Source organism: Antrostomus carolinensis, unplaced genomic scaffold (assembly GCF_000700745.2).
Source record: "Antrostomus carolinensis isolate BGI_N321 unplaced genomic scaffold, ASM70074v2 scaffold12493, whole genome shotgun sequence".
Taxonomy (NCBI): domain Eukaryota; kingdom Metazoa; phylum Chordata; class Aves; order Caprimulgiformes; family Caprimulgidae; genus Antrostomus; species Antrostomus carolinensis.
In genome coordinates, this window is record NW_010305973.1 from 11,110 (window position 1) to 26,400 (window position 15,291).

The 15,291-nt window shown below is 38.6% G+C and overlaps 1 protein-coding gene across 1 annotated transcript in view; it reads left to right on the forward strand.

Moving 5' to 3' along the window:
- ZDHHC7 (zDHHC palmitoyltransferase 7) overlaps positions 1–11,248 on the forward strand; it is a 15,432-nt gene extending 4,184 nt beyond the window's left edge. The window contains exons 3-7 of the mRNA XM_010164963.1: positions 1,417–1,541; positions 7,442–7,538; positions 7,998–8,079; positions 9,540–9,670; positions 10,723–11,248. Of these exons, the coding sequence (XP_010163265.1) occupies positions 1,417–1,541; positions 7,442–7,538; positions 7,998–8,079; positions 9,540–9,670; positions 10,723–10,899 (612 nt within the window). The 3' untranslated portion in view covers positions 10,900–11,248. The remainder of the gene's footprint in view (positions 1–1,416; positions 1,542–7,441; positions 7,539–7,997; positions 8,080–9,539; positions 9,671–10,722) is intronic.
- The last annotated feature ends 4,043 nt before the right edge of the window (positions 11,249–15,291 follow it).

A 15,291-nucleotide genomic window follows, 5' to 3' on the forward strand; every position in this document is an offset into this window, starting at 1 on the left:
CAGCAATATGACACATGAGTGTTTAGGAAGTCTCTTTCAGTTCATAGCCCTGCAAAGGCCAACTGGCTCAAGTTTGAAGCACCACTTAGCCAAAGAGTTCATCTGGGACAGAACTTGGGCTGTGTCTCGGGCAATACAAACACGAGATTGTTATTCCAGGCCATAGGGAACAAAAACTTTCTGCTTAAGAAGAGAGGTGTTTTGCAATTGAATCTGAAGTGTCTGCTCATTTCTTAATTCTGTCCTGAAAACTTCCTTAAAGTGTCTGTGTGAAGCAATGATGTTGCCAGTGGGCTTTTTTTTTTTTTGAATGAGAAATAATGGCAGAGTGTTGCAGATGATTTAAACCAACCTGGAGAAGACTGTGTCCCTGTGTGAAGTCAGTGCTGGCCTGGAGGAGTTGGTACAGAAAGGCCATTACGCTTTCATTTCACATCCAGATTGATTTCACAATCACTTCCTATCACAGATAAGCCTTTAGCTCTATAAATAAGCAAGGTGACAGTGATACTGTCCATGATTTTCTTCTTACTAATCCAAAGTTGGATTCTGATCTTGTGAGGCTCTAGATTAATACTGTTCTTGGAAGGAGCAGTCCTGCCTACTGTTCCTGTTCGTTCCTCATCTTCCTCGTTGTGTTGAAACAGCTGCTAATGCAGCTCTTTGGTGAACAACTCAAAGAACTAAATCACTAAAAAATAAGTTATTTTCCTGATGGGTTATTTTTCTTCTGGATCTGTTCTTCAGCTGTTTACCATGTAGCTACACAAACTGTCACAGTAGCAGAAGGCAGCAGGGGATACTGGACGTAGAATAAAGAAGCCAGCGGTGGTTCATACTGACAGTGTCCAAGCTAAAAGCTTAAGTATAAAGGGTAAAAGAATGACTGTTGATTCTCAGAAAGTGGTGTACATGAGGCAGGTGGCTAAATCTTGGATTCAGAGAGCTGAAATAACATCTTTCAAGGAGTTGTTGCTGATTTAACTTTTGTGGATGGCTTGGCCTAATAATCGAACATCACAACAATTAACATACGCCGCTGTAAGAAAGCACGTCCCTTTTGTAGTGCTCACTCAGAGTAACTTCTTAGTAAACATTGTACCCGTAGTGCTTGTATGTGCATGTAAACATGTGTCTCCCTCTTCATTTTATGTATGCTGATGACAGCAGATTCTAGCAGAATTATGCTAATACTTGGCCATGGGTGAGTCTTGCTGAAATAAAACTGCATTTGAGGTCAAGCAGAGGTAATTTATTCATTTGGAAATGCTCCTGCATTATGGAGACTAGCTTTGAGTAAATGAACTTATTTCAGCAATTAGCCTGAGGTTACTGGTATGAAGTCTATAAAATGTATTTTTAAATGCTCTCATACCATTTAAGAAGCTTTCTCTCCTTTAACTGAAATGATTTCAGGGGGCTGTACCCAAAGGAAATGCGACTAAAGAATACATGGATAATTTGCAACTGAAACCAGGAGAAGTGATCTACAAATGTCCAAAGTGCTGTAGTATCAAACCTGAACGTGCACACCATTGCAGGTATGCCATAGTTTTCTTTAAAGCAGTTATGCATATTGAGTCTTGGAATAATGTTTCTGCTATTTATTTTTTTCCCCCACAAATTTCTTTTAGTATCTAATAAACTTTCAAATTTGTACATTGCACAGTATTTTATAAATATAATATACTGTGGCCAAAAATGAATGTGGACTAGGGGAAAGAAGCAAGAGACTCAGGAGTTTTTAAAAAATAATCATACTGTGGTGTCTTAAATACTTTCAGATCTGTGAATATTTTTTCCAGTGCATCATTCTAATTGTTGTGCAGTACTGTTGATAATGCAGGGCAAAGGGCAGAAAATCAAGGAAACTTCTGATTTAAGAAATTACTCCTGCAATCTTAAGAAAATACGGATTAGTTTCACACTAACACTTTCATTTCTGTCTTCTTGTCTCCGTAGTGCGTCATTTGAAGTTATATGTGAATTGGCAGATTATTTTCCCCAAATTTTATGCATAATTGGTTAAATGTGCCTCTGCTTATTGCAGATTCCTTTTGATAAAGACAGAAGTGCTGAGAATTTGAACTAAACATGCTATGGTAGAGATAGTAAATGTATTCATTTTTAACTACTTTTCAATCTATTGAGTTTTCAGGCACTGTGGATATGCATTTGTAACGTTTATTGTGTGAGAGTTGAAAATAGATATACCTGCATAATTAAGGCTTACATAAATATGTAAATGTTTCTGGTAAATGTTTCTCTCCAGGTGTGACGAGTGATGTGTAGTGGATCGTGTGGCATATTGAATTGGAGTCTCTTAGCTAGGACCTGTCAAAAGAACAGTGAAGTCTTGTCAGGACTCTCAAATTATTCTGTAAATTTGTGGTTTCTAAATTAAATGTCTCGGTGTGTGTCACTTATCCGTGTGAAAGTTACGACTGAGAAGCTATTTCTATTATAAATACTCTGCCTTGGCACTGAAATCTTGTTCTTCACTCAGATGTGGGTGGGTTTTTGTATCCAGAGTGTGAAGGGATAAGTTTCATGTATAAATGAAATGAGGATGATGCGAGGGCTGGAGCAGCTCTGCTGTGAGGACAGGCTGAGAGAGTTGGGGCTGTTCAGCCTGGAGAAGAGAAGGCTCCGGGGAGACCTTCTAGCGGCCTCCCAGTACCTGAAGGGGCTCCAGGAAGGCTGGGGAGGGACTTCGGCCAAGGGCAGGGAGTGACAGAACAAGAGGTGGTGGCCTGAAACTGGAAGAGAGGAGATGGAGCTGAGATGTGAGGAAGAAATTCTTTGGTGTGAGGGTGGTGAGACACTGGCCCAGGTTGGCCAGAGAAGCTGTGGCTGCTCCTCCCTGGAAGTGTTGAAGGCCAGGTTGGATGCAGCTTTGGGCAACCTGGTCTAGTGGAAGGTGTCCCTGCTGCTGGCAGGGGGGTTGGAACTGGATGATCTTTAAGGTCCCTTCCAACCCAAACCAGTCTGTGATTTCTATGATTCTATAAATAGTGAAGTATGGAATTATCTCCAGTTAGTTCATCTGTGTTGGAGGTTAGCTTTTCATGGATGCAGAGACCAGGTCTGCCTTCGTGTGCAGTGAGTTTGGTTCTGTCTGGCTTTGTTAGCTCTGGTAGAGTGTTCCATGAACACAGTTGTACCGATTGCTCGCTGGGCCTGGGGGTGGAAGCAGTGCAGCTGCTTTCTTGCAGCTAAACTGTTTGTCTCTGGGGACCCAAACCAGCTTTGTGCAGTCTGTTCAGATGTCCTGGATTGTGTTTGTGGGATGTGATAAAGGGCCACCTGAGAGCCTCTGCTCAGCGCAGGTTGGATCTTGCTCATTTTCTTGCCTCAGATGTAGGCTGGCTTGTACAGAGACTTCGCAGGTATCTTTGCGAAGTGTTTCCCACATCTTCAGTCCTGACAGGATTTACTGATTCGGAAGCAACACTAAATGAAGACATTTTTTGTTGAACTCTACATATGAGTAAAAAGCTGGAGTGTTGGAGAGGCCAGAGCTGCTGCAGCTCTGTGCCCTGCAGAGTCACTTGGGTTCATCTGGACCATCGTCCTCAGCAGGCTCTGTATTATCTTGGATGTTCCAGCAGCCTGTGATCCCAGATTGAAAAATTATTGTTTCTTTGTGAAAGGAGAATAAAAATAAGCTCAGTAGGGACTTTGAATACATTGTTTATAACAGGAATTTGGATGGCAATTATTGTTAAAGCTGAGCAAGAATGGATAGTGTCTACAGTGAAGGAAAGCTGTGATAATTTCAAAGGGTTTGTTTTCACTATCCACTGGTTCAGGGACCCAGCTTTGCATGTCTTGTGAATTGTTTTACTTTTCAATGCCTTGGTAAAACCCACTGTGAGATGTTCCACATAAGGGCAGAGGATGCATTGTAATGCTTACACAGTGCATAACTGACTTCACAGAACATCTGAAAGAGAAAGCCAGAGAATGAAAGTGGATGTGCTGTCCTTTTGTAAGCCTGCTGTCGTGTTTTCTCAGCAGTTTGATAAATGTTTTAATTGCCTTTGTTTCTGTTACTCATACATGTCACTAGTAGTTGCTATTAACTTTTCTTAAATAAAACAAAGGATTTTTCTGTAATTTTTTTGAGTGTTGAATACATATTACATAGACCAGCTATACCAGAATCTGATTCTTTGCCATAGATTTAGCACTTGCAGAAGTTTACCAAATAGAAAAAAGATTTGTTTGATTATACTGCCAACTTTTTATTGGCTTATAAACCCATTCCAGGGACATTAAAGGGATGGTCTAGTCCCAAGTAGTCAAAGTGGCAATTTGCTGATAGAAGAGACTTGAAAATGGAAATTGAAGTTGGTTCCTGTTGGGAAATACTTACACTCAAAGCCACAGTGCATGTTTGGAGTAGTAAATTATTAACAGAAGAGACTCTTATGATGTAGTTATGAAAATTGTTGTGCAACACTGCAGCAGAAGTTCTTTTAAGGAAGAAAAATAGCTTCATAATACACATTAGTGATGGGAAAAAAAGAACAATAAACTTCTATTTACAGCTAAATATCTAGCCTCAGTGAAATACATGAAACTGAGATTTTTACTAAGCAGTTAACGTTTTCAGCACAAGGAAGAGGTTTATCTTGAGTGAATGCTGTTTCATTTTCACTGGAAGAACACAGCTGTCGTTATTTCTCACCTATTCTGAGTGCTTGTGTTTGTGTGTGGGGATCTGTTATTCAGAATCAAGTCACTGAGGTGTTTGTATTAATCTTCCTGTGAATTTCTGTTATCCAGACCAATTTCTCTTAAGCCATTAGCTGTGTCCTTCTGCGTGTTATCTTTGACATTCACAACTGCAATTGCACCTGCAGTTGCCTGAGTGCATTCAGCAGCAGTACCAAGCTGGAGAAGACCTTCCTTTGTCCACAGCTGCTTGTTCTCCTTTCCATATTGCTCCCTCCTCTTGTTTAAGGCCTGAGTGTCTATGCACAGTGAAATGACCCAAGTTTCAGCTAATGGAGTGACTTCTCCAAACTCTTGTGGCATTAACATCTGTGCTTGGACGAGGGAAGGAATAGAATACAAGTGACAGAGGTAAGAACAAGGCAGGACTGCTGTTTTCAGCATTTGGCTGGAAGTGTTTGTTGAATTGTGGTGTGAGATGAGACATGAAGGCAGCATTCCAGACATCTGATGTTTTGGAGAGCTCTGCGTGGGCTTGTGAGAAATACTGAATGAGCAAAAGCGTGTCCTGCCCACCTCACAACCTCCAGGCTTTGGCTTGATTGAGTGGATATGATTTTACTCAGTACTTCACATTAATATTCTTTTTCAGCGTGCCTGTGTGTATTCTGTGTTATATTAGGAGGCTTGCATGGTTGTGGTGACTGGAGTTAACTTCCCACGGAGCTCAGGAGATAAATGAGAAGCTGAACTTACAAGCAGCAGGCTGTGGAATGAAAATCTTTTGGAGAGCCTTCTGAATACCTTCTCTTGGCTGATACTTGTTTCTTCTCCACTAGAGAATGGTTGTGGTGTTTAATTATGGTGTTGGGATTTTTATATATAACTGGCCCTATTTAAGAAGTAATTTGCGTGGGAGGATGAGTTGTCTTTAATGTCCATAAAACAAGAGGCAGTGGGAATGCAGGGACTGGGTTATGCTCAGGGCAAAGGGGTTCAGAGGAGCAGTGAGAGATTTGGGGTTCTTCCATATAACCTGCACAGGAGTATGTTCTGCCTCTTGCTGAATTACCTTATAATCATGCATATGCAGTGACTTAAAAATTACTTTGTGCCTTGGAGCATTGATTTCCCACATCACCACCACTCCTTTCTTCAGTCTAGTGACAATCATCTAGCTTTGCTTCATGGCTTGTCACTGCAGCGCTCGTAGATACCATACCTAAATAAGCATGCGTTAAAAACAAAGGGGTTTGAATAACAGTGCCTGCATTTTTTAGGCTTATTTGGTTTTGTAACTCAAGACATGAAAATGCTTAATATTTTAGATGTTCTGCAGGAAAATATAGAAGCCTTTGAGTGTGTGGCTGTCTTGAGTTCAAAGCTAGGAAAATGAAATATCAGCATTACTTAAGCTCTTGATTGACTGAAGAACTTCAACACATGTTGCAGCTCTCCTATTTCTTTTAAAAGTGTTCATGTTTGGCTGCAGATGTACTGGAATGTAAGAGAAATGAGCCCTCTGATGCTGTATGGCCCAGCAGATGTCAAATGGAGTAATTGAAGTATTTGACTTTTCTGGAAATAACCTTGACTCAGAGCTGGGCAGAAACTAAGTAGCAGAACTAGCAAAGAACAGTAGTATTTAAGTGTTCGTTAACAAGTAGGCAAAGAATGTGTGCTGTTTATAGTTTCAATATTTTTGTTTTCTGTTGAGGAAATGAGGTATGACAACAATGGTAAGATGTTCTTTAGTTGAGATTTTGATTGTGTATGTTTGGAATTGCATGGTCAGTTGAAACCTCAAGAGTGACGATTTCTCTCTTGAAGATGTGAATTTCTTTCTCTCCTCTTTCTCTCCTCTTTCTCTCCTCTTTCTCTCCTCTTTCTCTCCTCTTTCTCTCCTCTTTCTCTCCTCTTTCTCTCCTCTTTCTCTCCTCTTTCTCTCCTCTTTCTCTCCTCTTTCTCTCCTCTTTCTCTCCTCTTTCTCTCCTCTTTCTCTCCTCTTTCTCTCCTCTTTCTCTCCTCTTTCTCTCCTCTTTCTCTCCTCTTTCTCTCCTCTTTCTCTCCTCTTTCTCTCCTCTTTCTCTCCTCTTTCTCTCCTCTTTCTCTCCTCTTTCTCTCCTCTTTCTCTCCTCTTTCTCTCCTCTTTCTCTCCTCTTTCTCTCCTCTTTCTCTCCTCTTTCTCTCCTCTTTCTCTCCTCTTTCTCTCCTCTTTCTCTCCTCTTTCTCTCCTCTTTCTCTCCTCTTTCTCTCCTCTTTCTCTCCTCTTTCTCTCCTCTTTCTCTCCTCTTTCTCTCCTCTTTCTCTCCTCTTTCTCTCCTCTTTCTCTCCTCTTTCTCTCCTCTTTCTCTCCTCTTTCTCTCCTCTTTCTCTCCTCTTTCTCTCCTCTTTCTCTCCTCTTTCTCTCCTCTTTCTCTCCTCTTTCTCTCCTCTTTCTCTCCTCTTTCTCTCCTCCTGTGGCATTGCTTATTCAGTGCCACAAGTGTCAAACAAATTACTGAATTTCCTTGATTATGTGTTTGGGTGTGCAATGATTCTCATAATAATGTGAAGGTTTACACAGTCTGCTCTGTAAAAACCAGAAGCTGAGTTGTAAGCGAGCAAATACTTTCTTTAAAGAAATGCCAATAAAATTCCTGTTTGCAGTTTGTCAAGAAAGATTTCATCATGCCGTCTTATGACCACAAGATACTCTTTGATTCTACATTAAAATGCGAAGTATTGTTTCTCAACAGAAATCTTTTTACCTTTCTTTCAGTATTTGCAAACGATGTATTCGAAAGATGGATCACCACTGCCCGTGGGTGAATAACTGTGTGGGGGAGAAAAATCAGAGATTTTTTGTTCTGTTTACGGTAAGTGAAAATCAACAGCAGCTTGATCTCAGTATGAGTCTACCTTGATTATAACAATTTTGATTGTACTTAGTAATGAGTAACGGCTTAAGGGCACAGTTGTTTCCTGTTGGTTGTTTTTTTATTATTATTTCCTACTGTGCAAGATATTCTCCAAGCAGGAAGATATTTCTACTCATACTCATTTCAATCTTGTAAATTGCTGTTATTTTAAACTATCTTAATTTTGCTGTATTTTCTGTAGTAACAATTAGCAAAATGGTACCGTGGCTTAGGGAGCTAATCCTTAAACTTTCATTGTTGCCCACGTTTTTAGATTCAAACTTAATTATCATTGTATTGAATTAAAAATTGAAATAGGAAAGTGTATGCACAGTGCAGCAGTGAAGACTGGCTGAGAGGAATGTCTGGTTTAGTCCCTGGCAGCAGTCAAAAGTAAACACTCTCTTTTATTTCCAGATGTATATAGCCCTAATTTCAGCTCATGCGCTCGTACTCTGTGGGTTTCAGTTTTTCTCCTGTGTCCGAGGGCAGTGGACTGGTAAGCAAATATTTAACTTTCATTATCAGAATCTAGCAGATATTAAGGGAAAGTCATAGCATTCCACTTATTTCAGTCCCATATATGAAATATTACAGGACTTTGTCTTTTTTAAGTGAGGTCCTTAAAATATTTCATACTTGTTTTACCCATCTCTTTCTTTTTTCTGTTTTTTTTTTTTTCCCCCTCTGTTGTTTTGCCATTCATTGTAAGAGCTGTGACTGTCAAGGGCATTTGCACTCCCTTTCCACATAGTAAAAATTTACTACCTCTGTAATAGGAAGGAAACAGATAGCTGCTCCTCAGTCACCTCAGCACTGTATTACCTGAAGCTGCCAGCTGGGCTTTGTGTGTCCCACTGCAGTTCTTTGAACCACAGCTGAAACAAACACATTTCTCCCTCATTCTGTGACTGGAGCCAACTGTGGGGCTCCTGTAGAAAGTTTATTTCCTAAACTGTCCCAATTGCTTGTTTAGGCCTCTGACTCACATTTCTTAATGTTCCAGTGCTCCAGAGCTCATTCTGATCTTGTGCTTTTGATGGAAGGTGGATATTAGGAAGAAGTTCTTCACTGTGAGGGTGGTCAGACACTGGCACAGGTTGCCCAAGGAAGTTGTAGATGCCCCCTCCCTGGAAGTGTTGAAGGCCAGGCTGGATGAGGCTTTGAGCAACCTGGTCTAGTGGAAGGTGTCCCTGCTGCTGGCAGGGGGGTTGGGACTGGATGATCTTTAAGGTCCCTTCCAATCCAAACCATTCTATGATTCTATGATCATATATTCTTCCTGATCCCTGAAGCAACATGGGAATCCATGTGACTTTTGTGCTGAATATTCCCTTAAATGAATGGAACCTTGGTCCTTTTTTTACTTGAAACATTCTGCTTCCTCTAAGCTGTTCCATTTCTTCTTTGTTTAACTATAATTGAGTTAATCAGTTGATCAGAGTGACTGTAAATGTGACTGTAAATGTAAGTCAGGACCTGATTATTTTGTGTGGTGAATTAAAAAAAAATAATAATAAAGCAATTGCATCAGAATGGAGCATCTGGATTAACTACCAAGTCAGAGCTGACAGTGGTGATAGTTTTTGCAGCATTTGTCATGCATGAAACTTCAAGCTGCTCTCATCTTTATACATGTGCAGTTCTGAGCACTTAAATCATCTCATGTACAAACATTTATTTGATATCTTTGAAATATTGAGGCAGGATTGCTGAAATGCAGTATTATGTGCTTTATAGGAAGCCGAAAGTGTTACTTCCTTTAAATTCTTTATTTCCTTGGGCAACAAATAAAGCTAGTGCAGTGCTAGAATTTAGAAGTTTGTTTTAATTTTGAAATATTGTTTCAAGTGTCAGATATTTAGCTTTTATTGCTGTTTGTTGGAGAGGGAAATATCTCAGTATGAACATGCTCAATAGATTATTTTTTTTAAATAACTACATATATTGTTTTCACAGAATGCAGTGACTTTTCCCCACCTGTAACTGTGATCCTGATGATCTTCTTGTGCCTTGAGGGTTTTCTGTTTCTAACTTTCACTGCAGTCATGTTTGGCACCCAAATCCACTCAATATGCAATGATGAAACGGTAAAGAGCTCTACTTTTTTATGCTATAGCAGTTATTCTAGGAAGACGTGATCAGATGTTGTTTTATTTGCATGAGATGAAGCTCTTATTTTGGAGAAAACCCCGAATCTGAAATAGCACATCACTTATTTTTTACAGTTCTAAGCACTGAAATACTTCCTTGGGGTTTGCTTTCTAACAGAAGTTCTTGTATTATTTGCTTTTCTGACATAAATTTTATAATACAGTTTTCAATTACAAAGATTGCACAGTTTCTGACTTCAGTTGGGACTTTCACTTCTCAGCTGTCACAAACTGATATGTGTCATTAGAAATGTCTCTTTTTCTCAGGTTTAGGTTTAAACTCACCATCTTGTATCAACCCTTCACACTTCCCTCTACTTTCATACACTTCATTCGAGTTTAGACCTTTGGCTCCCTTGTCCTTATATCAGCAGTGTTAGGCCTTGAGAAGATGTTTTATGACAGATAATTGACTGGAAACATAAGGAATTTGAATCTTGTGTCTGTTTAGAATTTTTTCATGAGGCTGTTTACAAATGTACTTCTGTACTGAAGAGTAACTGAAAAACAATCTGTAAATAAAATATCCAGCCTTCATTAGTGGGAAGTACAAAAAATGATCATCAAAATAATGCATTTGGGAGAGTAAACCTTGCTTCAGTAATTGCAGTACCAGAGCCTTCTTGGAAGCCTTATTGTCTGGTTTCATTAACTGAGTAAACAGCTTCTAGCCTAGGTATATTGCCTGCAGATCCTCTACTGTAACATCAGCTTTTCAGGTCTTACTGTCTTTTACTTTGAGGAGGGAAGAAGTGGAGGTAGACCAACCTTCTCGTACACATTTTAAGTTCTAAGTCTTCTGCCCTTACCCATAGGGCTAAATCAGCCATTCTTATTTCTTCCTTACTAAATAAATAACAGTAGGAAACTAATCAGCTCACTAGCTACACATCAAAAGAATGCAAAATAGTCATTGGTTTTGATAATTGCTGTTAGACTTTACTAATCTCTGAACTTAACTGTGTCACTGCATGTCTGTTTATATACAGGAGATTGAAAGACTGAAGAGTGAAAAGCCAACGTGGGAGCGGAGACTACGTTGGGAAGGAATGAAATCTGTTTTTGGGGGTCAGCCTTCACTCCTGTGGATCAATCCTTTTGCAGGATTTCGAATCAGGCGACTTTTACTGAGAGCAAAGAAAGGAGGACCTGAGTTTTCTGTTTGAGTCTAATTATGCTGGAACTTGCAAGAATACTATATAATATTTATTTGGGGCCAGAGAAGGCTGTCTGCATATAATCTGTGACCAGGTGAAACTGATACCAGACATTTGCTTGTAGCAAGCAGAGTTTTATACGTTTATCGTCACAGACATCTCATTAACTTTCAGAGACGCGAACTGGATCTGTAATGGTCTTAACGGCAAGATAACAAAGGAAAAGCACGTGGTCGCACTAAAGAAGCCAAATGTTGTCATGCTACTGTAATTTATTTTATGAGATTAATTATCCTTTTTTGTTAAACCCTTTTTATTTGATAAAAGTTTGGGGAATTACCTGTGTGTTTTTATAAAAAGTATATACTTAGATGCAGTTGTCAATCATAAAGAGGAGCATTATGGTGAAAGTTGATCTCCAATGAAACCTAGCCTTCTAAATCCAGTTTTCAGGGAATAGTGATTTGTTCAGTTGTAATTTCTATTTCAGCTTGTCCTAATAATCAGAGCTGTACTCTTGTGTCCCACTTCAGGCACACATTCCTCATATGCAAGTGATTCAAAGGACTGGTGCACACAACAGCATAAACACATCAGAGGTACTGTTACACCCCTGCCAGATGTCTTCCCAGGCTCACAAAAGCATGTCTTGTGTTTGGCAGTATTAATCTAATATGGCATTTAGGTTCTAAATCTTCAGTAAACAACATTTCTAACCTACACTGTGGACTAAATTTTGCCCTTAGATATGTATCTTCGGTTCTTAATGCATTGATTCCAGAGGAACTCGAATGTAGGTGTTTGAAGATTGTTTCTAGTCGTCTGCAGGGATGAGTGGGACCAGTGACTGTATCCTCCTGTGTGAGATTAAAATGAATGTACTGGAGATTGGAGTTAATTGAAAACAGTTTTCTTTTGTAAGGTCTTGCTCTGCCCCTTTTTTATTGTACAGACTTTTCATAGAAGGAAAGCTTAATGATCCCCTGAACATCAGAGGAATGAGGGAGGTTGCCTTTTTCTCAAGTACAACAGATCTTAAATGTAGAAATATCTGCAGTAGAAGGAATTATTTTGAATTTAACCATTTTCCAACCAAAACTGTTTTCAAGAAATAAGAGCAATATAGATCTAGAACTGCTTTATGTGGGCCTGACAAACAACAGTAGTGCTAAGAAATGTTTATAAACTTGCAAGTAATGAAATACAAGCTGCAAGTAATGAAATTCAGCTAAAAGTGGATTCTTTAAAAATTACATTTAGACTATTTTTTGTATTATTGTTAATCTGTTCTATAAATTACTAATAATATAAAGGATAAAGCAGGAGCCTTGATGCATAGCTTGAAATCGTGCCTAGAAAGTAAAATAGCTCCCTGTTCTGGGATTTGCCTTAAAATCGTCCTGTTCTTGCTTTTGCTTCGCCAGTAGCACTGATGATCTGTCCCACCTCAAGCAGTTCGACGTGCTGAAGAATCTTGCATTATAAAGTTTACGTCCTACAGAAGCTCTACTTTCTTTTTTCAGTGACCTGCTTCTCCATTTCTTCGTAACTGTTTGTGGCATCTTGATTCCAGCTCCATCAGGTTTTATACCATTGGGGGGGTGAAGTTACTAAGGGATCCATTTATTATCTATGACCCTGTGAACAAAACTGTGCAATACTGTGTAATATGCCCACTTTGCTCGGGGGAGGTGATGTGTAACACTGAACGATTTCTAGGTGGACGCATCCAATGAAATTGCAGTAAAATGAACAAAACTTATGTCTTGTGTAACTGAGGGGAAAGTTGGAAGTTCCACAAGAATCTTTGCATATTCATTTGCACATCTTAAAAGATTGGGGGGAAAAAAAAAATGTGTCTGGCTTTGTCATGAGGCTCTTAATGTGTATATTGTTTAATAAAATATCCTGATGAAAATCGGAAAATATCACTTCAAGCGGTTGAACCCTGTGACTTAGCAAGTGTGTGCGTGTGTGAAATCAGGTTTACTTGGCTTTTCAAACCCTTGTTACGTTGTAATTTTTTTAATGTAAAAAAAAAAATAATAAAGTAATGAATTGAAGTCTTAGTTGATTAACTTCTCTGTATGTCGCCTTTTTTGCACATACACTTGCATATTTGCATCTATTTAGATTACAACTAACAGTCTTGCATCCTTTGGCTTGTAATTTATATGTACGTGTATATCAAGTAACAGATGCTCCAAATTAAAGATGCTACTCTGCTTACTAAGGGTTTTAAGCTGTGCTGACTGCTCGGCTGTTCTTAGACATTGCTTTTTCTGCATCCTCTAATGTAATTGCTCATCTTATTAGTACCTGTTTGTCTCAGGTGAGTGGGAAAACATGGTGAATACTTCCTATTTGAAAACTCTTTAACAGAGTATCTCAGGCTTTGCACTTTCAAGGTATTGGTGTAAAATACAGGTTTGGACTCCAAAGTTTCTCTGTGCAATTGTTGATTGATTTGTTTATTTATTTATGTTACCACTGGTTCTGTAGCTTCAGATACAAAGAGCAGCCAATGATGCAGCCTAGAAAGCAGCAGTTCAGGTAGAGCCGTTAACAGAACAACTGACCCAAGGAGGGTGAGGAGGAAACAAGGTTTACAAAGGTGGTAAAGGGTGGAGAGGCTGGAAGCAGTTTGTTTTCTTTTTGCAACAATTCTAAAAAATTCTTTGATACCTTTCCTGGATATAAGATCACACTTCTGTACAGTTTCTGTAGAGAAAATAGCTCTAAATCCATTCATATAAACTTTGTGCCACTTTTATTTTTAAGCAGGTTACTGATTTGCTTAGATTTGTATGCAAACAACACTCAGGCTGTGCTGTATTAACGTGTTTTAGGGAAGAGCTTGTTTACTCTCCAAATAGAACAGACATCTCTGCAGATGGACCCTGCTAATCTATCTCCTTTTCATTTTCTTATCTAATTTCTAGCAGTAATGTCAGGTTGTTTCATGAACTCTTTCTGAAGCCTTAGATGGCAGTAGTGATGTGAGAATTCATTTATGGACTTCTTTATGCCGATTTTGTGCGGAATTGATGTGTTTCTATGTTCTCACTTCTTTCAATTGGCACTGGGTTAATATCTGAATGTATTCAATGCTATTGGAGAAATTAAGTGGCATAAGAGGTCTTGAAATGCAGAAACTGGAATGTAAAATGATTCTTGAATCTGTTAATAACGCTAAAATGAAATGCACCGGCATTATAGTTCTGTATATTTTAAAGTGTTATTCCTCTGAACAGAGTAACAGTTCAATTCATCGTGTACTTTGTGATTGAATATGGATTGGTACTTCTTGACCCAGGAGATTGTTAATTTTTTTTTCTTGTGTCACTTATTCTTTTGTGTGTGTGTGTGTGTTCTGAATTTTTATATGGAGAAACACTATCATTCCTTTTTTTTTTTTTTTTTTTTCAGTATTTCCTGACTGTATTATAGTAGTTTTATGTTACATGATGCAAATTCCTCTTGTCATACCCAAATTAGAGCTCTGGAAAATAGTCAGCACGCATCAAAACAATCAGAGTCTTAGTTTCTTAATAACATAAGTAAGACTTTGCACCTCTGAGATATTTCTGCAGTTTCTATTATAATGTTTCTATAGATTTAACTTTAATAAAGCCAAATATTATAATTGTTAAGGAAATTGATAACTTAGAGAAAAAAGTAAAACTTTATTACCTGACATGCACGATTCATGTTGTTCTGACAAAACAGCTGGCATCTTGCCAGACAACTAAAAGATTTTTAAATAGTGGCTTTGAACCTTTTTTGGTAACAAAGTCACGATTCCAATAAAGCAGAAATCTAATGAAACAGTCCCATCCAAGATATGTTTGTATAAGAATATTGGTTTAATTTAGAGAAGGGTTTGACATGGAGAAGCTAGAAAAAGCTCTTTGCTTTGAATCTATTCTGGCTCTTCATACAGACCCCTTGTAAGACAATAAATTATTCTTGCTGTAAATCTTCACCAGATTAGCTGAACGGTGGAGGCCGAGTCTGATATCTACTTGTTCCTGGACAATTTTATTTCCTTCTATCACATAATATCTTAGATTGTTATTTACATCAGTCTCGGGTGAAAACTGGGCTTTCCAGCTGTAGATGATTCGGTTTTTTAATGAAAAATATATCCCTAAATTGAAACTCCCTAAAGTATTTGCATTGGAGAAATAATAGAGAAACTTGAAAACTTGGGTTTGAATTAAAGGAAAAAAAGGCAAACTGTCCATATGGAATATGAGAATATGGAATTTATTTCCCCCATAGATTTATTTTCTTACCATTAATGAGTATAAATGTACATTTAATCTCTAGAAAAGTAATCTAGATGATGGAGGAACTGGAAGCAATGTTGGGTAAGTACGGTTGCATCTGCCGTGCAGC